The sequence below is a fragment of the Aptenodytes patagonicus genome, chromosome 1, assembly GCF_965638725.1.
Source record: "Aptenodytes patagonicus chromosome 1, bAptPat1.pri.cur, whole genome shotgun sequence".
Classification (NCBI taxonomy): domain Eukaryota; kingdom Metazoa; phylum Chordata; class Aves; order Sphenisciformes; family Spheniscidae; genus Aptenodytes; species Aptenodytes patagonicus.
Genome location: NC_134949.1, coordinates 103,384,811 through 103,408,417, shown reverse-complemented (window position 1 = coordinate 103,408,417; position 23,607 = coordinate 103,384,811). Strand labels below are relative to the sequence as shown.

The following is a 23,607-nucleotide window of genomic DNA, read 5'->3' as shown; positions in this document are numbered from 1 at the left end:
GCAGCCAGAAGCTTCCACTGACTTCAGCAAGAGTTGTTCTCAGTTCATAGTGTGTCACCTGTAAAAACTAGATCGCGCAAGTGCCTAAAGAGCTAGCTAACCTATGTATTCAAGTATCCTCTAAACTAGCTTAACAAATCTTGTTTCTAGGGTACAAGAAAAAAACGTTTTGTAAAATGTCACAGCTAAATTTAGAAGATCATAATCTAAGGCAGACTGAAGCCTGTAGACTGGTGAGAGTAAGTTGTAACAGTGGTTGTATGTCAACATTTACAATGTTACGCTCAAGGTTACATGACCTTCTTCATCTTGTGATACTTGTCATTTCATGTGAACACTCATCTCAACTCTTTCCAGTACAGGTTGCCTGAATGTACAGGTTTTCTGTGGCAGGAAACATAGACCAGTATTGCGCTTAAAGATCTGAAGAAAGGCATAATGGAATTAGTTTAGGAGCAGACGACAGAGGCATTTTAGTATCCGCAAGGTCTTGTCCGCTCTTCATAAAGAGTTGGTTTTTTAAAAAACAACCTATGATGAGATGACTGTCGTTAGCGGTGTAGAGAGCACGCATATCAGAGAAAGGAAAATGCAGAGACCAGTTGCTTTCAGGCACGTTTTGCATTGTTGCTTACTGCTAATGTTATCTCCTCCCTGCTCAATTTTCCCTTTTTTAGCTCTTGCGTCTGGTGGCTCTCTTCCAATAACATCACTGGATGCAACTGGAAACTTGGTGTTTGCCAATGCTGGAGGTACTCCTAACATCGTAACTGCCCCTCTGTTCCTGAACCCTCAGAACCTTTCTCTGCTCACCAGCAACCCAGTTAGCTTGGTCTCTGCAGCTGCAGCCTCCGCAGGGGCCTCTGGACCAGTTGCCAGCCTTCACGCCACCTCCACCTCAGCCGAGTCCATCCAGAACTCTCTCCTCACCGTGGCCTCTGCGAGCGGGGCCACATCCACCACCACTACTGCCTCCAAGGCACAGTGAGCCGGGCTGAGCTGTGCTGCCAGCAGCCTGTTTCACTGTGCGGTGGGATTGGCTGCCAGCGGGGTTTATAAACTGAAAATGTGATGGGCATCCTCTCGCCGTGTTGCTGGGGACAAGGGAGAGAAGGAAAAATATAAAAAAACAAAAGCAAAACAGGAAGGATTCAAAGCTGGGACAGACATTTGCCTAATTTTATAATAAACACTGTCTTTTCAGGATCGCTTCATGGATCGGAGAACTTTCTAACCAAAAATGTAAAAAAAACAAAAAACAAAAAAACAAAAAAACCACAAAAAAAGTGAAAGGACTACTTATCATTTCCAGCAGTCACAATGACAAGTTAAGGTGGGTTATCAACTCAAACATAGGAAGGGGATTTCTTGTTTCTTTCTGGTCTAAATATCTTTCTTTTTTAATTATCATTTTATAGGTCTGTTGTACAGGCCATTATGTCATACAAGGTGTTTATAATCTTATCAATTGTGTTGGGGGTTCCTTTCTTAACTGGTACAATTTAGGCAGGCCTGTATTACTGGTGTATCTCTATTATTATTATTATGATTATTATTATTATTATTTTTATATATATAGTTTGGACGCGTTTGTCTTTTGCTCCTGGATTATTTTCAGCGAGCTCCCACACCACGGGGGGAGGGCGGGAGGGTGGAGAGGAAGAATGGAGCACAAATAGACTTTCTGTCCTTATCTTCTGAACAGTTTCCTCATCCTTGAATTTGTCTAATGGTTACTTGTAGGGGTCAGAAGAATTTATGTTCATCACTTGCACAGGAAGCTCAGTGTAGCTGTAGAGATCATTGTGTGCAAATTTCCAGGCTGGTCTATGCTTTTTAAGCAGAGGTAGGAATTAGTTCCGAACCGCAGTGCTCCTTCTCTCAATTATTTAGACAAAATGGCCAAATTCTGCGCTTAGCTTTGTGTGCATGGTTCCTTTTTACTTCAGAGAGTGGGATTTGACCTCCCGAGTCTAGGTCGTGTGACATACCGATGGTTCTTCTGTTCTATTGGTTTGATTTTGCTGTTAAGAGCACCCACAAATATTTTAAAAATGTCATTACCCAAGCTAATTGGCAGTATGTAAAGCAGCATTTGCATTCCTAGATTTCCACCAGGTGAGTTGGTACAGGATTTCAAAAGGTCAGATTCTCCCTATTCGTAGCAATATTCCTTTTCCGTTAATTCTGATGCTTCCAGCATTGTATTTAGAAAAACTTTCTGGTAAAACAGTGCTTCTGACTGCAAAACACAGAAGTCAACAGCATGAGAACAGAAGTGGCCATCGTTTATGCCAACACAATAGAGCTGACTCTGGGGCTTTGCACATACCTGGGTGATCTCGTGGAGTCTCTGAGCTCTGATGCTGCTAGCGATGTAAAAGCGGCAATAAGCATCTCTGACCAGAGCGTCAGGACTTGCCTGCCACTGTAATGATCTTTTCAAGGTTGATTCTGATCCACGTAGCAAAGGATATTGACGTGGATGAGGAAGAGTAACGAACTGTACAGAAGTTCGATCTGTATATTCTTAAATATACAATCTAGTATCTGAACCAAAAAAAAGATTTTTAAAAAGAGAAGACTGGATCACTGCAATGCAGTTCACTTTGAACTTTCCGTTCCTGATGGATTTAAAGGTTTCTGCCATGTGTATAAAACTAAATTACTTTTAGCTAGCGAGGGTATTAGAAGAGTCCCTTTCCCCCCCACCCCCTTTTCTTTTGTCACCAGAGTGTCCTAAATAATGAGCTGATGCAGCTATGTTCATTTTGTTGATGATTCAGGGGGATCCTGGAGCTTCTCATCCAAGATCCAGAAGGCAGCAACTTTAAACTCTACATATGCTTTGGTTTGTGACCTGAGCATGTGGGATTTGCGTTTGCACTCAAGTGGCAGAACCCCTTATCTCTCTCCCCCCGCCGCCGTGTTTTTGCTCTGTTCATCTCTAACTCTCCACCTTCCTGTTTGACTGAATATTTAAACCAATTATCCCTAAAACTTCAAAACTAGTGAACTGCAAGCAGGGAAACTAACAAATGTCCGTCCACCGTTTCTAATGTGTTTTTGATTTTTTTATGTTTTATTTTTTTAAAACTAAGCTTGAACCAAAGTCAATTTCTAGCAAGCTGCTGTACTAATGGACTAGTTTGTATAAGTGCAGTTCAGATGCAGAGAGGCGATAGATGCTACTGACAATTTCTTTTTCATTTGTCTTTTGTTTTTATTAATTTTATATAAAAGTTGCTGCTTGTTTTTAATCTTTTTTTTTTTTTGGTTGGTAATTTGTGTTATCCTTGGGGCAGACTCTTAACTTGATTTTAATTTGTTTTCTTTTGTTTGATGTGTAAATAGAATGGCAATGTCAGGGGATTGTTAATCCAACAGGTCCCACCGTCATCCCACCAGTATGGATAAATCTAAGTATTTTTGACGTGTCTCTATGACTTCAGGCTGTGCAGGAGACTTTTAGGGCTATGAATAATACTGCAGAAATGGGAATGGCCCACAGTAATAGCTTCAGAGCAGTAAAAGGTATAGCTGGGTGAGCTTCAGGGAGGTGGGGAAGAAGTGGAAGAGGGGATGCTGGTACCCACTATATTGGTCTGGAGGCCATAGCACAGACTACAGTTTCTACCAAAGGAATGCAAGTCCCTGGGGCTTGTGTTCAGTGAAGTAAGAGGATGGGGAAAACGGCAGCTATAACGTTCATTCCTGACTCTGAAAGTTCCCGCTTACTTTCACGCCTGTGCAAAAATACGATTTATCAGGAAGCTTTTTTTGGTAAAGGGGGGGATACTACCGGTCTTTTCTCCGATGTGTCCTCTACTCCCTAAGGGTTTTGTGGTGGGGTGGGGGGTCATGGTCCTTGCATATATCTAGGAAACACAAAGAAAGGTGGGCCTTAAATCAGCGTAAAATCCTCTCTCCACAGTTCAAAGAGACTGTGCCATTAGCTGTCTGAATGAGTTTTCATGTCCCATTCTTGCTGGTTTGTGGTTGGAAGAGGGTCTTGTTGAGTACATATCTGGAACACTAATGCAGCTTGGATGGTTTATTTATTATAAAAATCTGCTTTTTTTCCTGACTACCTTTGCATTGGTCACATGGCTTTGGTGTGAGCACCTTATACCCCCTTACCCTCCTCCTCTCTACCCCATCACCCTCTCTGGGGCCCAGATTCCAGGGAATTTCTTAGCAAGTCTTTTTCTGAGAGAAACTGGAAACTCAGTGTAGCCACATATCCAGAAAGGGCTTGGTTTTGCTTGCAGAAGCTGACATAATACCCAAACAGCACATATCCCATGGCGTCCATTACCGGTGTGCTCTGATTCATTGTCCTAAAACATCCAAATGACTGACTGTTGCTCCTGGAGCCTGCTTTTCATCCCTAACAGTGTTTGGTCTCGTGGATGCTGGCTACCTCCAGTGTTTAGGTGAAAGACGGAGATCAGATTGGCAGCGGGTGTACATCTGCCTATTAGAGTGCATATGCTCCTTCAGAGCATGAAAGGAATATGAGATCATGTAGTAGAATTTAGCAGAAGTTTCTTTTTTAGGTCATAATCATGCTGACAGCAAAAATTGATGCATCTGAAAAGAGACAATAATAATTGTATACAGACCTAGTAAATATGATTGTGGTCTCAGTTTACGAGTGTTGAAAATGGAGAATTACTGTCCCAGTAGACACTGGGACATGCATTGTCACAAACTTGCTGACAGACCCAGGGCATTTATTTAGCAGACAAATTTGATTTTTTTCCTCCAATGACAAAGTTACATCTCTGATTCCAGTATCAGTGGGTTCATATGTTGAACAGAGATGATTTTCTGTTCTATGCTCACAGTCTTAAATCCTTACTATGTTTTTTCTGCGCAAATGTTCATTTCTAGACAGTCTTCTAGCTGTATGCTGGTACGTTTGCTCCTGTATTGATTTGTCAGCCAGGACCAGAAGGAATTTCGAAGCGTGTTAGAAAAGGATAGTAGCATCTCTTTTTCAGAGGTCCATGTCTCTGTATTTAAAGATGTGTGGGTTGCTTTTCATAGTTGCAAGCATGCCAAAGGACATATGCAGGAAAAGAGAAGGTGAAAAACTCTCTCATTATAGCCAAGGACAGTTAGCTCAAAAAGCAAGAGATTTACAGAGATGCAAATACAGATATGCCCCAAAGGTCTAAAAGAACAGTTTAGAAAATGGCTTCAGGATGAGGTGTTGCAGGTTGGTGATGAAATTTTTTCTGATGTTAGGAAAATGTATTCCAGTTTGGCTTTAGCACACTTGATCTCCTCAGAGCGCGCTCTCTGTAGTCATCGTAGAATGATTCATGAACAGCTCATAGAAACTACACACAGATGTGGCTGCTTACAAGTCACATCTGTCTATTTAAATCTCCTTAAGAGGATTTATTTTGTTTCTGAGTTAGTGTGCAGTATGTGTTAGGCTAAGTACATTTTATCATGTTGCTCTGAGATGGTGTGTATGTGCATGCACTCAAAAATTTTGGGGGGAGATACCATGCTTGTTACATGCACAAGTACCTGATTTTTAAGAGGGTTTTTTTTTTTCCAGCCCATAGGCTAGTGTTACTTCAGGGTTTGGGGTTTTTTTTTCCTTTGGGTAACTTGTGACGAGACATCATCGTTCTGCTACTTCTTAAGATCCTCTGCTTCAATAAATAGTTGTCGAAACGCAAGTTAAATTGGATTGAAAAGGTCACCTTACCACGAATGGGAAATCTGTGCTCGGCTGAACCAGCAAGGAGAACATACTTGCAAGTTAGTTGGATCTTCATGTAGGAATGTGCTGTTGCTGTTGCTCAGTAATTTTGTTTGAGTGCTACTGAGGTTATCTTGTAAGAGAAAACTAAAATGCCAGAATATTAAGAGGAAGACATATATTCTGATGGCTGGAATTATAGACCTTTTAGGACATCAGAAGCTTCGAGTTTGAATTTTATCTTTAAATGAACAGGCAGATGAAGACTTTCAGTGAAAACAGTATAGCTCCTGATGTATTTGGAGTTACAGCTTGTGATTTGTTGCACCTTTTAGGTTAATCAGGGAGATGCCAACACTCAGCGAAGAAGCTATCTGCTGATCTTAACACATGAGAACAAATGTTCTCTCATAGGATGATAGCTTTTCATTTGAGCAAGAGCAATCCACTGCCTCTACTTTTACCCCTTTTCTTATTTTAATTTTACATACTTTACAGTAGACAAAAATGTTATCCTTCTGATCTTTTGGTATCTTGCCAAAATCTTTTAGGATAATTAATTCCTTTTTAAAAAAAATAAAGCATAGAAATAACCAGTTTTGCTCAGGGGGCATTAAGAGAATGGCCGTTATCAAAGTATGTTAGAGAAAATTCTCCGTGTGCATCCATGCCAACGATTGCGCGAGCAACAGAAAATGTCTTTTTTTTTTTTTTTACTTCTCTTGGAACTAATGTTTTGGTTCGTTCTAATGTTTAAATGTCACCTGTAAGCCTTGTGATGTGCTTTGGCTCATCACACGTTTCTGGAGGTGAGTTACTGAAGGAGACAGCAGTGTTAATTCCTTACCTCCGTGCACATTCCTGCAGGACAACATTCTTTAAAACAGAAATTCCCTCTTTCTTTGTTACAAATGGAGCAGAACACCTGTTACAGCTGGAACCATACCACAGATACTAGACCAAAACAACATCTGATTTACCTTAAATATCAATTGATATTTTCTTAGATAAAAATTTACTTAACTAATCATCTTAGAGAGACAAGTAGCTTCTCATGGTCATTAGAGTGTTTTGGGACAGACGAAATAGTGCGTCTGGTCCAAACTTTCAATGATACTTGGTTTTAACCAGAAGTTTAAAATGTAGATCAATTTATTGCCATGGTAACTTTATTAAGAGTCACCATGCCTGCTCTGCCTGAAACGGTTAAATGATGTTTATCCACAGGGCCTGGGTATACCTGTCGGATGTACACCTGACTGTTGCCTAGGGTGGAGTGTTACCAAAGGAGTAAGCTAACCCGCTGCCCCCCACGGGGTTTATGGTTGTCAGTCCTCACGTAGCCAACTCAAATTCCTTTATATCTTTGCAACCAATACCTCTTTTTACTTCTCCCTCCCTTTCCAAAATACTCTAGCAATACAGAATTCCAGATACATACCTTGCCAGAGGTTCTGCTCTTTTCAGTTGTTAAATCTCACTCCTGTTGCTGCCCGTGAGTCTGTCTCTTCTTTCCAGCGGGGAGACCCCTAAAATACGTTAAAGATTTTTGACGGAGGAGGCTTTGTCGTAAAGTTACTGACTCACGGTTTGCAATTTCTTAAAATGTTCATATCCTTTTTGCTCCATGATCTGAACGGTACCTGGTTCCCTGTATGTCAGCGCAAGTAGTTTCAGTGCTTTTGGGACGATGGAAAGAGGCGATTCTGTACTTGCATATCTTCACAGAGGAACACACGCAGTAACGCATGAAAAAGAGCTTGATCTTTTTTCGGCTTATCTACCTTCATTGGGTCTGTCTGCCACTCCTCCCAGGAGACTCTGAGTGGGTACACGCTCTGAGCTTTTACCCCCGTGGGGTGCTCTTAGAAGGGTGTTAGGAAGCTTGCACTGGAACTACAAATAATTTAACTGTGGGAGAAGGGAAAAGACACCTTTTAGCTGAGTAGACAAATAAGTTCAGGATGTAGAACATACCAGGTACTTCTTTTCTGACCAACTTCCTAAAACCGAAGCAACTACTGGGCTTTGTCTTGGGGCTGCTTTTAGCTCCGTCTGCAATACCCTGCTGAGAACCATCCGTAACTGGAATAATCTGGGCCCCTTCCCTCCCTCCCTCCTCCCCTCTCCCTCCTTGTTCCTTCCCCCGTCTTCCCTCAGCGAAAGGTAGCACCATACAGCTCTGAGAACAATACTTGTGGGTAGCAGCTGGCTTCTGGCACCTTCATAAAATACCTCAGCATAGCTTAGCATTGTCGCAGAACTGGTTTTAAACTGAAAAAATCAGAAGAGAAAAGCAAACTTTATAAATAGTGGAGATAATTCTAGCTGTAGAGTTTAGTTGAACTGATGTTTATTATGATTGATAAACATGATTATGCTGTATGTATTTGAGATCCTGTTTATAGGTTACAACTTTATAGGGTCGGGTGGGGGTGGGTGGATGTTGGGGGCAGAGAAGGGGGTTGACTGTGTTAGAAGGAAAATGTTTGCTCATGAATTTTTTTCCTTGTATCTGTCTTGCCAAAGGAAACATTTTGTCGCTCCTGGGTTTGGGATTGTTGTTTGGTTGGTTTATCTGTGGTCTAATCTGCAGCACAGCACGTGGTGGCATGCAGGTTACTGATTGGGTTGCTGTTCAGGGTCCTTTCGAGTGTGCGCACACTTCCCTCCCTCTTGGCCTTTCCTTGCCCTTCGCTGGGATCTAAAGATGAGGCAACGCGTATCCGGGAGGCTCGGGGGAAAGAAGATGGCTGTACTGGGTTAGAATCAACCTAGGCGGTGTAAATCCATTTCAGTTAGTTGAGTTGCTCCAGAGCTGAACTGGGTCCGTTGTGTTTAACTTCGGGGAGGGAGAAGAATGGTTGTCGCATCTTAATCTATCTGGGAGAGCAAAAGTGAAACAGGTTCCTTTTATCCCCCTTGTCTTGTTACTGAATGTAGGGCTTGTAGTGCTTGATAATAGGTGGAAAACTTTTTAAACACTTCCTTTTTTAATAGCAATGCTAATCCTGTCTAGACCAAAAACTATGAAAGAAAAAACCAAACTGAGACGTGAAAGCTAACCTACTCCTACCACCTGGCTGGTATGCCTGAAAGGGTTGAAATACTGCGAGGCAGTCGTGGGAGAGGAGCTTTGAGGGGTTGTTGGCGAGGGAGTGGGTCGTTCTCCTGGCGCATGTCTTGGTGTTGCAGTGGGAGTAGCAGAAGAGCGAGTGGTTATTGCCTTGGGAGGGTGTTGCAGCCCCCTCCGTCTGGACCCCAGGGCTCCCTTCTCATTTCCCTTCAAGGCCGATGGAGTGGGGGAAGAGGGGAGGGGTGCGTGTGGGTGTGTGTGCAAGTGCGTGTGTGCGCAAGCGTGTGCGCCTGGCTGTGTGTGGTGATCGAGAGAGGTGGGTTTCTAAAGGAGCTCGACTCCACTGGGGTGGGAGAATTCCCAGTGGCCTCGTAGGGAACCAAAGGCACTGATAAGTTGTCAGCTCTGCTGTTCTCAGAGCGGGTAAGAGGAAGAGCTGGGTGGGGTTTTTTTGAGCTTTGGGTCAGTGTCCCTTTCTGTAAGGACCTCATCTCTTGTGGGTACTCCCACCTTTTCTGCACAGAGTCGCTTTGGCTCTGTGAAGACAAACGGTGTGTGGGGCTTGCCCAGTGCTGCAGGTCTTAGGCTGATGTTGGGATACAGTCAGGGAAAACTGTTTCTTTCCTTCGAATGTGGAAGCAGTGTAGTCCAAGGTCAGAGTCTGTTCAACAGCTTTTGCGTATTGTCTTTCTCTTAAGGGAGGGACCTTGAAGACTCCTTTCTTTGCTCCCCAAAGTAGCCTTGTACATGTTCATGTATCGTGCTATTGGGCTGAGTTGTTTTATCAGTGAACTTGGTGAGCTCTTGTGAAGAAAGGGAGGGAGGAAGGGGGAGAGGTGGGTTGTCCAGCTACTCTTCCTCCAGACACCAATCGGGTTGCAGAACTTCACTGAAAGCTTTACTAATAGAATTGTTGTTCTGACATTATGTAAAAGTGGTATTAATATTGTGTGACTTTTCAAAGAGCTAGTTAGATTTATAGATAGGTAATAGGGATATTGAAGAAATGACTTCTCAAAGAAAAGAGCACTTGGAACAAAAGAAGTGGAAAACAAGGTGTGCTTTAAGGAAAACAAATCTGAGGAAGGAAATGAAACAGCTTGTGGGAGGCGAGGGAGGATGATACCCTTTGGCGTTCCTTAGTGCTGCTGAGGCTCAGCCCCAGAACTGGAACATACCCCCTCTGCCTTACTTCATCTCTCTACCAAACAGGACATTGTCGAGTAGCTCAGACCAAAACGCTGATCTGTCTTAAAACTGTGTCGGTCTGCTGGTGAATATTCTCCGGCAGAGCTTTACATAAAACCGTAAGATACTTAATTTATCAAGTTAGCTTCCCCTTTCCTCCCAAAATTCTCTTATCTCTTGTAGGCCCCACTTCAGGATTCATACTGCCTTTGCTGAATTTTGTAGCAGCAGCTACTTAAGCCCTATTCCCTGAATGTGATAACATTGCGTGCGGACGAAGCTGGCATGTTGCGGTGCTATAGAAATCTGAAATTATTAAACAGAAGGAATCCTAAGACATTGGAAATGGCATGCCAAGGGGCAAATCGTGGAGATCGCACAACCCCCTTGAGGAACAATTTAGGAACGAGCGCACCCGCGACAGTGTCCTGAGAACAAGGCAGTTGAGACAAAACCTGTAGTTCTTCCCCCGTTCACTCTCCGTGTGTTGGCCTCTGTGACCCTGGTGCTCCCCGCACCCGAGCGAGTCCGAGGGGAAAACGCAATGCGAAAAGACTTGGAGATCAGCGCCGCTCCCCGCGAGTGCCCGGGGAGCTGGACTGGGCCTCCCTGCGAGACAGGGAAGAAAGGAAGGGATCGCTGCAGAGCCGCCCATGGGTGGTTTGAAGAGGTCTGGAGCAGCGCTGGTCCCCGTGGGGCACCTCGCGTGCCAGCGGTCTGTGGGAAGGACCCGGGCAGTAGCTTCTTCGTCCCAGCCAGTGCCGTTGTTCCATTTCCTTCCTCTGTGGTAGTATCTAAGGGTAGGTGTGAGTAGGTGTGGGGTGTTTATCCGCCACAGGTACAGGAGCTGTCGTATACCTCATTTCTAACTCGTAACTGAGTAACTTGCTTTAACTTTCTCCAAACCCTACAGAGTTGCCAAGTCTGCCCTCCCTCCTTTGATTAACACTGAACTCTGGCCTATAGCACCCCGTGACCTGCAACCTGGGGAGTGACCCCCTAACGCCTCTGAATGTCGCTGCTTAAAAGCTACTGCAAAGTGAGGGCAAATTGCAATCTTATCTTATTTCCTTTGGTTACAAGGGGTCCTCTTGATTAGTCTGTGAATATCCACCCCCTCCCCTCCACTCTCCGCGGAAAAGGGCCTCCCGCGCTGCCTTTCCCCGCCCCAGGGCAGCTGCCCCGGGGCTGCGCTGAACGCCAGGGCCCGGAGGCGCTCTCAGCCCAGTGCTGCGTACATGCTACTCACTTTTTAACATGACCAAAAAAAAAAAAAAAAAAAAAGAAATCTCCAAATATTTAATTTTCTTCTTTATTATTTGACAATCCTGTATCCCTTCCCTGCTCCCCAGCCTGGCCAGAAGCTGCATCCTTAACCCAGTCCATCTTTATTTGAATGTAGTTCCCCTACCCCCATGGGAAAGAGAAGCTTTGTCAGGTCACGGTGGCTGCTATACGTCGGGAGGGGGCGGTTTCTTTGTTTTGTTTTGTTTTGTTCTTTTAAAATTTCCAGCCAAAACCAAAGATTTCCTAATGATTGTATAAACTCAAAACAAACAAACAAACCAAAGACAAGGGCGTCTTCAGCACCAAGCCCATCTGTGAGGCCGGCCTAGCCGGGGCGAGGGTCTCTGCCAGCTGCCAGCCTGGGGGGGCCAGCCCGGGCCCCGGCCCCCAGGGCTGCCCCAGGTGAGGGGGCGCTGCCCTGGGAAGAAACTCACTGCCCCGGGGCGAAACCCGGGGCGGGGGCGGCCAGGGGCTTCGCAGGTGGGTTGAGGAGCTGAAGACTTGGGTGCAGGATTGGCTGCTCTGCTGGGTGCTTTAACCCTCTGGGGGCTGGGTGATGTTGATTAATACACGCTGAGGTGCACTTCTGAGCTTCCCCCCTCCCCCGTCACTGCTTGGAAGAGGCTGTCCTGTTGTGAGAAATCCCTGGAAGAAGAAGAAGAAGCAGCTTTTCATTTCTCCTCTAGTTCCTTTTTTCTAGATTTCTTTTTATTTTCGCAGCACCACTGTGCAACTATGCATTGTATTTCTCAACCTTTTATGCTAGGTAGATGCCTGTGACTTTTTAACTTTGGGGGGGGGGATTGCAAATGGAGGAACTTTTTACATGGATCTTTTTAATCTCAGTTGATTGGGGGGTGTTTGGTTCTAGGGTCATACAAGCTCTATCCCAAAGCAAAATCCAAATGTTAATATTATTAGCCTGATGCAGATACCAAAGATAATTTCTTTCCTGCAGAACCTTAGACTTGTGTATTAAGTACGATTACCCAGCACTTGCATTAGTCTAACCTCAGTAATTCCAAAGCTTAGATGTATATTTTGGTATATTTCTGGGATATTAAAAAATTGTCGTTTAAATTCTTGTTTGTTTCAGTGTAATGCTCTTAAAGTCATAGCATGGAGATAACTGAACTTGTCCTATTCTTAGTAGTTTGAAATAATAGTATTTTTGTATGTTTTGGGTGTGTCTATGTATGTATTAACATAACAGTTTTCACTGCCTAGGTGTTCATAAATAAAAAAAAAAGCAACTAAGGGTTTTTAAACTGTACATAATATTCCATGAGGAATTTCCACCAGACCGCCAATTTGGATCGCATTTTCACTGACGGCCGCTCCCAACTGGGATTCTTTCTTTCTTTTTAAAGAGACAGCATGTTCTTTTTTTTTCCCCGTTGACCTGAGGTTCTTTCTCAGCATAAAGGGGTTTTCATTGGTTTTAAGGGATGGGCCAAAGAGGAAGTAGCTTAAATTTTGTTTTAAAAAAATATTTAACACGTTAGTTTGAAAGCTAACCCTTGGTACGAAGAATCGGGAGTTGAAAAGCAAGCCCTTTCTTCTAAATGCGGCAATAGTTTTCAAAGAGGTGATGATTTGTGAATGGCTGTAGCGCCTGGGCAGTCCCTTTTCGCTTCGTTTCTAAATAAGAGAAATTTCCGCTCTTAATGGTTTCACTGCTCCGTGCAACTGCCTGCTTACACTGGCTGGGAGGTTTTTTCCTCTTGCCCTTCCTCATATACTGCATTTACACGCTTCAGGTCAGCAGAACACTTGAAATCGAGGGCCGTATGGGAGTACCCGTACCCAAATGCAACCCAAGCTTTTCTTGAGACTGAAATGTGAGAGTCCCACACATTTCAAAACCTTGCTGATCACACTAGGGGTGAGGAGGAAGGCGAAATGCTGTCTCTTTAAAGATGTCCTTTATTATTATTATTATTATTATAATTATTATTATTATTATTATTATTTTCCCAGTGGTTGCCTACAGATAGCTGTAGGCATTGAGAGATTGTGTAGATTACAGTAAATCAGAATGAAAAGGTAGATTTTGTGTAGATGCATTTGTCTGCTGTAATTTTTTATATATATTAAACTTACTGTAATTGTACAGTTCATTTCTGTTGTAAACATCATTAAACCATTTTCCAAGTGTTTTAACATGTATGCACTTGTTCGTAGTTTTTTAAATGTGTCAGGGGAAGGCTAATTCCCCTTCCCCCTGGTGCATCAGACTGGGCCAGGAGATTGTTCTTTCACGCTCTTTGTCTTGTCAAAATGGAGGAGAGCCCAGGGCTTTTTGGCACTCCCCTTGAAGCTTTGGTTCTGCTTGTGCGTTATCAACTCCTCTCCTAAAAGAAAAAACAGCTGCAGTTGCTTCCTGAAGGCAAAGAGAAGACTCAGCTCACACCTGCCGTGAGTGTCCTCGAAACCAGCGTTGGATGCTTTTTGGAATCAAGATCCATTTATGTAGAAGGAGCATAAAGGTGGTATTTTTCCCGAAGAATTTCCTCCCCATTGTTTAGCGGTTGGTATTTTATGACTGCCGAAACTTTTGACTTCTGCATCTTGCAAATATGGCTATCGTGATTTAAAAAAAAAAAAGATATTTTCAGTACTCTTTGTTCTTGCATCAAGAGCAAGAGTGCTTTGCGGTAGCAACTTTACTGTAGTTTTCAGCTCAGCTGTTTGAGGTGCCACTCAATTCTCTTGGCTTTTTCTTGTCATTGCAGAAGAACAGTAAGGGATCTAGAAAATTCTTTGCAAGAAACATTCATTGCCGTGCATGGGATGTCTCAGTTTACTTTTTTTTGCACTAATTTAGTGTCTTTGAAATATTCTTCAAAAGCTACAAGCACCTACTGCAGATACAGTCCTACTGCTTAAGAAGCTAGGCACAGCCTTGCAATTTATGTAGCAGCAGCTTCAGCAAGTTTTCCTGCCGCTGACCCGGTCCCTTAAGAAAGGGACATGTAGCCTCACCTGGGCAGTGCCCCCAGAGGCAGCTCTTGTTCCCACAGTCTTGCTTTAGCTCTGCTCCCTTTGTTGGGACTGGTGGAATGAACTGGTCAGCTCCTGACCCAGGTTAAAATACCCTTCATTTTGCTGGGCTGCTTTTGTCCTTGCCGAGTTGCTTACAGGCTTCGTTGCACAGCCTTGTAAGTCACTGGCAAAACTGAGGATGCAGCAGGAGGCGAGTGTCCTGTTTATACTTGGGCTTACAGCATTTTTCCAACATCCCATCCCACCTCCCAGGATGTGTTAGGAAGCTCCTGTCGGAATACCATCCTCCTCAGCTTGCCTAGGAGATTGCGCTGCTGGGTGTAAATTGGTCCAGCCAGCCTGACTGCGTCGGCTAATGAGCTTGTACCATTCCTGCAGCTGCTCACCGCGCGCACACACACACACACAGGTCTTTGACGCTGACTTTATTAATTCATCAAAAACGCATTACATCATTACATTACTGAATTAGTATCTCTCTGGAATGATACTGGCATCATCTTTTAAAGGTAACCTGATGATAGACTGGTTTGGAAACCGCATTTACATTGGCTTTTGTACAGTTTCTGTTGCCCAGAAGTGATAGTTTTGGTCTGTTTCTGACATTAGAATTACCATACCAACTCTTACAAGGGGAGCCTGTTCTGCAGTGATAGTTGTAGACGTTGCTAATGTCAGGGGGCAGAAGTTTCAGCCAAACGGGATTCTCCAGGGTGAGTTTTCCTGGCTTTTCCAGTATTACTCCCTTTATCAGAGTCCAGTCTCCTTGTTTCCGCTGTAACAGGGGTATCTTCTGCCTTCTGAGAAGTCTCTTTAGGCAGGCTCCCTGGCTCTTGTTTAGCTCCAGGTGCTGGATGAGCGGCGATGCCATTGCTTGGTCTTTTGTTGGCGCTTAGTGCTCGTTTTCTTTGTACTGAAAAGCTGGCATTTAGCCTCTGTCCTTCACTACTGTACTATCACATCGCTTTTTACAATTAAAAAAAGTCGTCCCCCGCTGAAGCAGTTCTTAAGAGGTAAATTTAAAGCAAAAAGTTTAGCTGGCCTGTGTCAAATAGTCTAAAGATAAATACTACAGGAGATAACTACAGCCCTATCTTTACAAGTTCTTTAAATGTAATGAAACCATAATTACATGTCTCGATACCCCTGGAAGGCAAGTAAGAGCTACTGAAACAGCTGTGTTTGTTAGTAGGTGTGGTCTGGTCCCACAACACCAATCTTACAAAAATCGGCCTGATTGATAACCACTATTACTGGAAACAACTTTACAGATATGTACATTTTAATAGCTAAAGCTTGCAGTTACATGATTCAAGAGGAAAGGGAGAAGGGACTGACCAAGTCCAGGCATATTCCCTCTGTGCACCAACCGCAGTAGGTTGTTGCACTGAGAAAATACACAGTGCTTGTTTTGGATGAAAAAGGCTCTCCCTCCTCTCCTCCCCAAAGCAGGTGGGCATCTCTCACCCTTGCCCATCCCCTCCATGACTCCCACTTAGCGGGGGGGCAAAGGCTGCATTTGGAGAGCATCGTAAGTGTCCTTGGTCGCTGCACTGAGTCCCTGAAAAAGAGAAAAACAGGTGAGGTACCGGTGCGAGTGCTCGGCTCTCCCGAGCTGGAGAGGGGCTCCCTACCAGCAGGGGCTCAGTAGCATAATTCTAATTTTTTTTTTTTCCCCTACAGAGGTTTTTACTCAGGAGTGTTTCCTTAGTCTTTGTACGGTGTCAATAGCTGTCACGTACCTGAAGGCAAGATGCATCCTGAATCACCGTTAGGAACGTATGACTACAGCAACTCATCCAAACTGGTTATGCAGATCTTTACAGTACATTTTGTTTGCATACCATTGACTAGTAAGAGCTAAGTGATGCTAGAGTGAACTTTTGTCTGCTAACCAAATGAATAGACAGCAAATCTTGAACTTTGTTCTCTGGACTTCTCCTCTGTAATTTGGAAGGGAAGTCAGATGCAATGCCAGGTGAGTTGGCAGCAGGGCTTCAGGTGGCTGCGAACCCCAGGAAGCGTCCCCTCACACCCCTTCCTGCGATGCAGCAGTCCTTCTCCTGCCGGCCTGCTCTGGTGGGGATAAGTAAGTCAGCTGTAACACGCGAGTTACAGATCCCCGCTGCAGCCGTGGAACAGACTACTCCAAGAGCAGGGAGTAGAAAATGTGGCGGAGTCTCTGGTCAGCCCAGGAGGCTGCCAGAGCAGAGGTAACTGGGGCTTCCAAGAGCGAGGCCTTAGTAAGACACATGGTGCCTGCTTGTAAAACTTCTAGCTACCCTTCACTCTGCTATGAATATTTAGTGGCACACTGAGTACACTGATAAGATGATAGTGCTTCTTATCAGCTACCTGTGACTATCAGTAGAGCAGGTTTTGAAGAAAGCTACCATTAGCTACAAATAAGCCACCTTACAGGAAAACCCCCTGGCATGTGCTGCATCAGAAGAACTTTTTAATATGTATTTTATTTTTGTCATTTTGAGATGTTGGTGACAATGTACAAGCTTCTACTGAAAGTAAAATGCATTTTGGAACAGTTATGCATGGCGGCCCAAATAAGGCCTTATTGATGGACTCCTTGCAACGCTGAAACCCCCCTGTGCAGCAAGGGACTGGAGGTGCTGACCAGTTTGGGCTCTGTACGCTATAGTGAGATGGGCTGAACCACTGACGCTTTGAGTTACAACAGCTGTTTGGCAACCTGAAGGCTTCCATTTAAGCAATGAACAATTCAGAGACAGAACCGTATGCGTCATCTGCCGCCGTCAAAAGGTGGTCCTCCAAGATGTAGGACTGTGGAAATGGTTTATACCAGAGCAGCTAAACAAGTGTTCCTGCCAGTTGTATTGGGAACACACAGCTGCTTTCTCAAAGTACCAGCAGTGTGGTCTTCGCCCTGAATCTGAGTAACTATCCTCAGAAAGGTGCTTTGAAAGCTCTGCTTCATCACGCATCGCTAGCAGTGTGGCAAGATGCATGACTAGAGGCTACAATTAAGCCATGAAGATAGACGAGGGGAGCAGGTGCTGGATGTGTTGCCTACCTGGTAGACACCTTCGTTCCCTTTGCCTCGCCGCCTCTGCTGCTTTGAGAAAGAAAAAGAAGCATAGCTTAATGGGTGCTTTTCCCATTATGCAAAAGGAAAGAAACCCCTGACTTCCCCCCATCCCGTACTGAGGGTCAGCAGCTGCGCTTGGCCTGGACACCCTCTGCGCAGGAGGGAGAGCGCCTGCTAAGTCTGGACCAGCCCAGGCACGCTGCAAGGGCTGTAGAAGGAGAAAATAGTGAGGATTGGAAATAAAAAGGAAATTATTTTGGTTTGCTGACATATTTTCCTGTCATATTGTTATAATGCTGCTATTTCTTTGATTTACTGTACCTATAGAGATTTGGCAACGTTCCTATAGACACCGACTGTTTTATGCGCTGAAGGCACACCTGGAAGAAATGGGGCTGTATTTCTTAAGTTGCTGCGTGTCAACTGGTGTTGGAGGGACTCTGCCCTCTATTGGACAGACACGGGCAAGTAAGTAAATTCTCCAGCACACGTTTGGTTAGCTGGAGTTGTCTAGCTGTTCAAAGGAACCGCAGATAAGGCTGTCTGAGGACAAAAAGTCCCCAGGATTCAGTAGAAGAGGTACCGGGATTGTCGTGGTACAAGTAGAGCATACAAACAAGGTCACTCAGACCAGCCAGGTACAAAGGAAAACCCTCTGCTTGAACCCGCTTGCTGCTGCATTCCCAGGGGTACGGGGAGCTGCCAGACAAAGCAGCCAAGTTGTGCACGAGAGAGTGATTTCCAGGTGAGAACCAGGGACAGCAGAGCTTACAGCCCCCTGGACAGGCACGTCAAGCCCACGGCTGGTCATAACTGCTCCGCGGCAGCAGAGCGCTGACTGTATCACAAACATTTCACGAACATGTGGCAAAGAGTAGCGCCTGCCACAATTAAAATTGCAGCAGCCTGTTAAATGATCATATATCTAGAATGAGGCAAGGTTTCTGTTGTGCGTGCGTGTGTCCCCGGTAATAGAAACAGTCATAAAAACATGGCGAGACTTCATATACTCATAGCTTGTAAACTGAGCTTGAATGTGGCAGATGGGCACTAGAATAATAAAAAAGGGGAGGGGATTAAACGTCGGTGTTGCTTCGGCATTTCTCAGCACTAAATTTTGTTTTGAAATGCCCTTTTTTTTCACTTTTCAGAGGGAAATGAAAGATTCTATTTAAGACACTTTGCCATAAAATAGAACCTGCGGTCCCAGCAATTTTTCGTTTTGCCATAAACAGCAACCCCAGATATTTTTTTTTTTTTTTTTTTCCAACACAAGCTTCCCTCCCCCAGCAGTTTGCTGCTAGCTTTAGACATAACTGATCTGTTCCTTCTTAAAAAGTTGAGAGTGGAGGTGGGGGAAGGAGAATGTTTCCCTCATTACTTGTCTGAAGACAGGCACAAGGAGGAGCTTGCAAATGCTTACTTGTGCCTATAAGGCAGACCAGCCTCGACACCCATAGAGGGGAAACCATGAACCTCCAGCTCTGAATTGCTCTGGAGGAACACGCTCAACTAATGCGAGTTGCTGGGCTGCAGACGTTGCAGTGCTTGAAATGAGACATTTCCTTCAACTATTCCTCACCCATCTCATACCCTCTGCCTCCTCAGCTGGGGCAGCCGTCAGAATTTTTCTGTCCAAAAGTTGAAATATTTCCCCTTAACGTTATTCAGTCCGCCCAGGGACACTGCTGGTGTACGGGCTGTGTTTCCAGTACTGATGGGACAAAGCTTACTGTCTGATCTCCACCTTGTTTTATGGCTACTGTAACACTATAGCTACATGTCTGTCTTACTGCTGCACCAAACACACCAGTTACTACAGGAAATAATAGGTAACTGCTCTCAGCTGTGCCTGTAGGTGCTGTGGAACACGGGGACTTCTTGTGCAAGGCAGCTATGTGCAGCCGGGGCTACTGCTCTGTAAGGGAGCGGCAAGGAAGAATTTTCCATCCCAGGCTTTCACCAGGAAGGAAAGTAGGACTCACCTCTCCCTTCATTCCGATTTCACTGTATGCCTCGCCCATCTTCTCCTTCTGCAGTGACTGCAAGCAGAGAGGGAAAGAGTCAGCCTGTTACTAGAAACGCCAAGCCAGCCCCTGGGTGACTGCACTCCAAGCCTGTGCTTCTGGGGCAGCCTTGCCTTCAAAGCTTCAGTATATTCCAGAGGAGAAGGGACAGTGGTGAGACTTGACCAATGTGCATTTAAGTTGATGCTATACGTGATCAAATCTGCTTAGCACACCAATACCACCTCATCTCCAAACATTTAACTGAATAGAACTCTACCGTCAACCAAGTCATTTATCTAAACTGGCACCGGAGACTCCAAGCTCTCCAAAGAAAAGCTTTAAGCAGCATTTGTTCAGGAAACAAACCTGACTGTGCAGCTCAGGCCCAGACAAAAGGGAAGTCTAACACTGCAGGGTGAAGGTTAAGAAAGAGGAGCTCTTTTTTCCTCCATCCGGGGAAGCAGTTCCCAAATGCTTACAACCAGCTGTGGTCAGGGCGTCTGATTCAGTAATGAAGGCGGCCAGTCTTGGAAACAAGCTCATTTCTCAGCAAGCACTGAACACCCAGAAAGACCGGAATTAAGACATGAGCTTTAGCATTCATGTATTTATCCTTTGGAGCACAGACCGCCACATTTAGCCAGCGTTAAATCAATCAAATCAAGAGGCTCCTAAGCAGCCACTCTTAGATGCACTGGCATTTGGCCTTTGTCAGGGAGCAGTCGGAGAGGCCGGAGAACAAGCACATAAAATACTGCAGCATCAGTCACAGGGGACGAAGGTTGGTTAGTCACTAATGGCTAACATAAAGGGATCAGCAGGTATCTTGAGCCAAATTCTTTTCCCCACCTGTCAATGTTTTTCTCCTATCACGGAGAAGGGAGCAGAAATTTTCTATGAAAAAAGGAGGGGTAGAAGGGAAGAGAAGTCTTTGAAAGCAGCTGTTAAGTTTGAACCAAAGCTGAAATTGGGTAGGGGGAAAAAGTCTCCTGTGAAATAGAAACTCCTATTTCCAGCCATCCCTCCCTCTCCTTTCCTTCCAGCTCTCTCTACTCACAGTGTAGACGGTGTCCTGAGGGTTCTTTCTTCTCTGCTGTAAAACAAAAGAAGAAAGTTGCCCACGTGTTACAGTACCAGCATCCCCTACCCACCACCTCCTGTGTGCCTGTGCCTTTGCTCTAAGGCACAGCTACAGCTCTGTGGCTGTGCCGTACCCGTTACAGCCCATCTTGCCTCCACCCATAAGGCTCCAGAGAACAAGTTGCCTTAACAGAAAATTAATTTAATTTTAATAATTGATAAAACTTAGCTCTTCTCTGCTCAATCCCTACAGCTGTCACCTGCAGGCAAGCCCTACACGCTGATGCAGAAGGTTTCCCCTCCCTCTTCCTTTGAAACTCTTGGGCTCTGCAGCAGAAACAGTTGTTTTGGCTGCCGCTTTACTTTGTTGTCACTTGTTTGGCGACATCACGTGCAGCGAGCTCTCGTGAAACACCCACTCCTGCCTTGCCTGCTCCACATCCGCCCCAAGGCTGGGTGTCACTTCCTATTCTGGGTGGCTGCAAGCTCTCAGCAAAGTGACGGGGGGGGGGGGCGAGGGGCAAAGATCAAAGGGGAGGGGGAAGGTTTACTCTTGTCCCCGCCACGCTGCCAGCCGCATGAGTTACTACACAGATTTTGCCGTTCCCTCTCCAGGAAGGCACTGGTGCTTAGCAAACGTATGATGAATGCCTGCATGTCTAAACAGCGGTTAGACATGAGAAGGAAGGAACCAGATTAAAAGAAAAAAGGTGCATGTGTGGGAGGAAGTTACCTGGTGTCTCCCACCCAGCTCAGGGTCTGCACCGCGCTTTGCCCCCAGAACATCATATTCATCTCTGTGCCCACGAGACAGTTTCTGAAACGAGAAAGCAAGAAGCAGTGACGGACATTATGATCATGAGAAAATAGATCTTGACTTAACACAGGAAAAGAAAGGGAACCCAGTTTGGTGTCCAACTTCATGAGTATTATAGCCGAGCTAGAAATTATTTTACCCCGTAATGCAACTGCCAACAAAAATTTCTACGATTAAGCCATGGAAATGACAACAAGTGGTTTGTGCAGCACAAAACTGCAAGCCACTGCATCAAGAACCTTTCTTAAGTAGAAATGAGCTGAAAATGAGAGCACGCAAGGGGGAGGGACTCTGACTTTCATGCTTTCTCTCCCACTGGTGGGTGAAGATCCACGAGCTTGGTTTTTCTTGCAGAACAGCTCGTCTAAATTTGCATCAAGTGGCTGTAGAAATTTTATGTGCAACACATTTCTTATCTGGGAAAGGTTACCTTGGAAGAGGGCAAAGGAGAGATTTCAGGTCAGAATAACACAGCTGACAGAGTGCTACTGAAAAGGTGACAGGCAACACTTCTTAAACTGAAAAAAAACGCATTAGTCTTCATACATTACACAGTTAAACAATAGAACTCATCACAGGATGTGGCTATGGTCAAAAGTGTGAGAGAAAAGAAAAATTAAAATCAAAAGACAACTAGACATAGCAAAAATAGCTAGAGTTTAATGCTACTATGAGTGAGCAATTTAGCTAGGAAGGACAGACAGGATCTTGTCTCTGTCCTCTTTCACTACCTGAAGAGCCATCTGATGCTGGCTACAGTCAGGGCACAGCGGACAAGGTATGCCTCTAGTACGATCTGGTACAACAGGTCTTACGCTGCCAGGCAACAGGAAAGCTCCGGGACGGAGACAGCTGGGCTGCGATGACTCAGGCTCCACACACACAATGATACAAGAGCTACAATCGCCCAAAGTCAGCAACGCAGCATTCCTGCGTCAACAGGAATGACATCAACGGCAACAACACCGGCAATATGGGTGGCAGCATGCCTGTGAGTCGCCCGAGGAACAGCAATTGGCGAGAGCTGCAAGCCAACTGCAGAGGGCTGGGCACGAAGTTGGGGTGCGCACATTACATATAACAGTCCGGTGGCTGCACACACACACAGAACTCTCGCAGGCGTGTTACATGGTGCAGCACACCGAGCACTGCCTCTGAAATGGTCTGGGTTCCTGGTATACCTTCAGCTCAGTGCATCAAATCAGGAACCTACAGTCCACCTATCTATCTAGCATCCAGCCAGACAAGTGACAACAGAAGCTGCCCTTGTCAGGTTTTATTTTTCCTCCTTACAGCTGCTGTGCTGCACATTTGGGTATATCGCTTTCGTTAGCTGGGTCATCAAGTTTTTCTGAACCACAGGCAATTCACTATCTATAAGTGCCCAAAAAGGTCTGTTCTGGGTAGCAGATTTGAAAACAAACAAACAAAAGCCAGTAGTTACTTACATTATACACATCATCCTGGCCCGGTCGCAGCTGTGGTTCAGAGGCCTGGCTAAGCTGGAAGAAAGACCATACCATGAGCAGAGAGATAGTGGCTCCGTTTAGTGCTTTCGTTCCCTCTCTCCCTACTCGCATCAGAAACAGGGCAACCCATAAGCAGCCAACCTGTGGCACCGATAAGGCTACAGGCAATACAAGCCACTGCTGCGCTAGCACTTTTATCCACACGCCAGGTTGCTGTCAGCAGCCAGGCCGTTTTACTTGCATGTAACACCAGTTCACTGCTACTCAAAGTATCTGTGGTTTGTTTTTTTTTCCCCCCTTCTGCTTTTGCATTCCTATTCTGTGCATATCATAATGCTGTGCTATTGAAAGTAGCTCCATCAGGCTATAAAATCATACTTGCAGCCTGTGTTAAGAAAAACTGGGTATCTGGGGCTGCTAACAACCAAAAGCACCCCCCGAGACCCCAGCCCCCCAGCAAAAGTGCTGCCTGCAAAGTTCCTGGGTGTCCTCAGCTTCAGAGGGCACAGGGGATCCCCACGCCTGTCGGGAGCGGCACCTGGCTTGCGGAGCTGCAGTGCCACCATGGTAAGTTAGCATGAGTGGCAACTAACGAGTAGGTAAAGAATTTCCCTTCTGTAGCTACTCTTGGGCTACTCCTCACAATATTTATGAGCAGTTAATTGCTGGGCCAAACTTTCAGGAAAAAAGGGCAGTTTTAGGCCAGTGAGAGCAGCTACTTTGTGTTCCAGTCCTTTCAAAAAACAGTGTCAAACTACATTCTGTACTGCTTTAACCTTCTTGAGGTATTCTCATACGTTAAAATCTTTATTAAAAGCAACTTTCTAGATGGGTTTGTTTTTAGGCATAGGATAAACTTGACTTTGTTTTTTAAAATCATATTTGTAGT

At 45.0% G+C, this 23,607-nt stretch overlaps 2 protein-coding genes across 6 annotated transcripts in view; one reads left to right on the top strand and one right to left on the bottom strand.

Annotated features, from left to right (window-relative positions):
* The window catches only part of POU2F1 (POU class 2 homeobox 1), a 120,895-nt gene extending 107,453 nt beyond the window's left edge, over positions 1 to 13,442 (top strand). The window contains exons 16-17 of one of the 2 annotated variants that reach the window (XM_076351349.1): positions 678 to 1,333; positions 10,170 to 13,442. In XM_076351349.1, the coding sequence (XP_076207464.1) occupies positions 678 to 988 (311 nt within the window). In that variant the 3' untranslated portion in view covers positions 989 to 1,333; positions 10,170 to 13,442. Of the gene's footprint in view, positions 1 to 677; positions 1,334 to 10,169 lie in introns of those variants that run through there. The other variant, XM_076351358.1, reaches the window with a different exon arrangement.
* Positions 13,443 to 14,689: 1,247 nt separating this feature from the next.
* CD247 (CD247 molecule) overlaps positions 14,690 to 23,607 on the bottom strand; it is a 57,473-nt gene continuing 48,555 nt past the window's right edge. For 3 of the 4 annotated variants that reach the window (XM_076351272.1, XM_076351287.1, XM_076351296.1), the window contains exons 3-8: positions 22,698 to 22,751; positions 21,166 to 21,249; positions 20,410 to 20,445; positions 19,329 to 19,385; positions 17,329 to 17,370; positions 14,690 to 15,840 (exon numbers count right to left, since the gene is read on the bottom strand). In XM_076351272.1, the coding sequence (XP_076207387.1) occupies positions 15,775 to 15,840; positions 17,329 to 17,370; positions 19,329 to 19,385; positions 20,410 to 20,445; positions 21,166 to 21,249; positions 22,698 to 22,751 (339 nt within the window). In that variant the 3' untranslated portion in view covers positions 14,690 to 15,774. The remainder of the gene's footprint in view (positions 15,841 to 17,328; positions 17,371 to 19,328; positions 19,386 to 20,409; positions 20,446 to 21,165; positions 21,250 to 22,697; positions 22,752 to 23,607) is intronic. The other variant, XM_076351280.1, reaches the window with a different exon arrangement.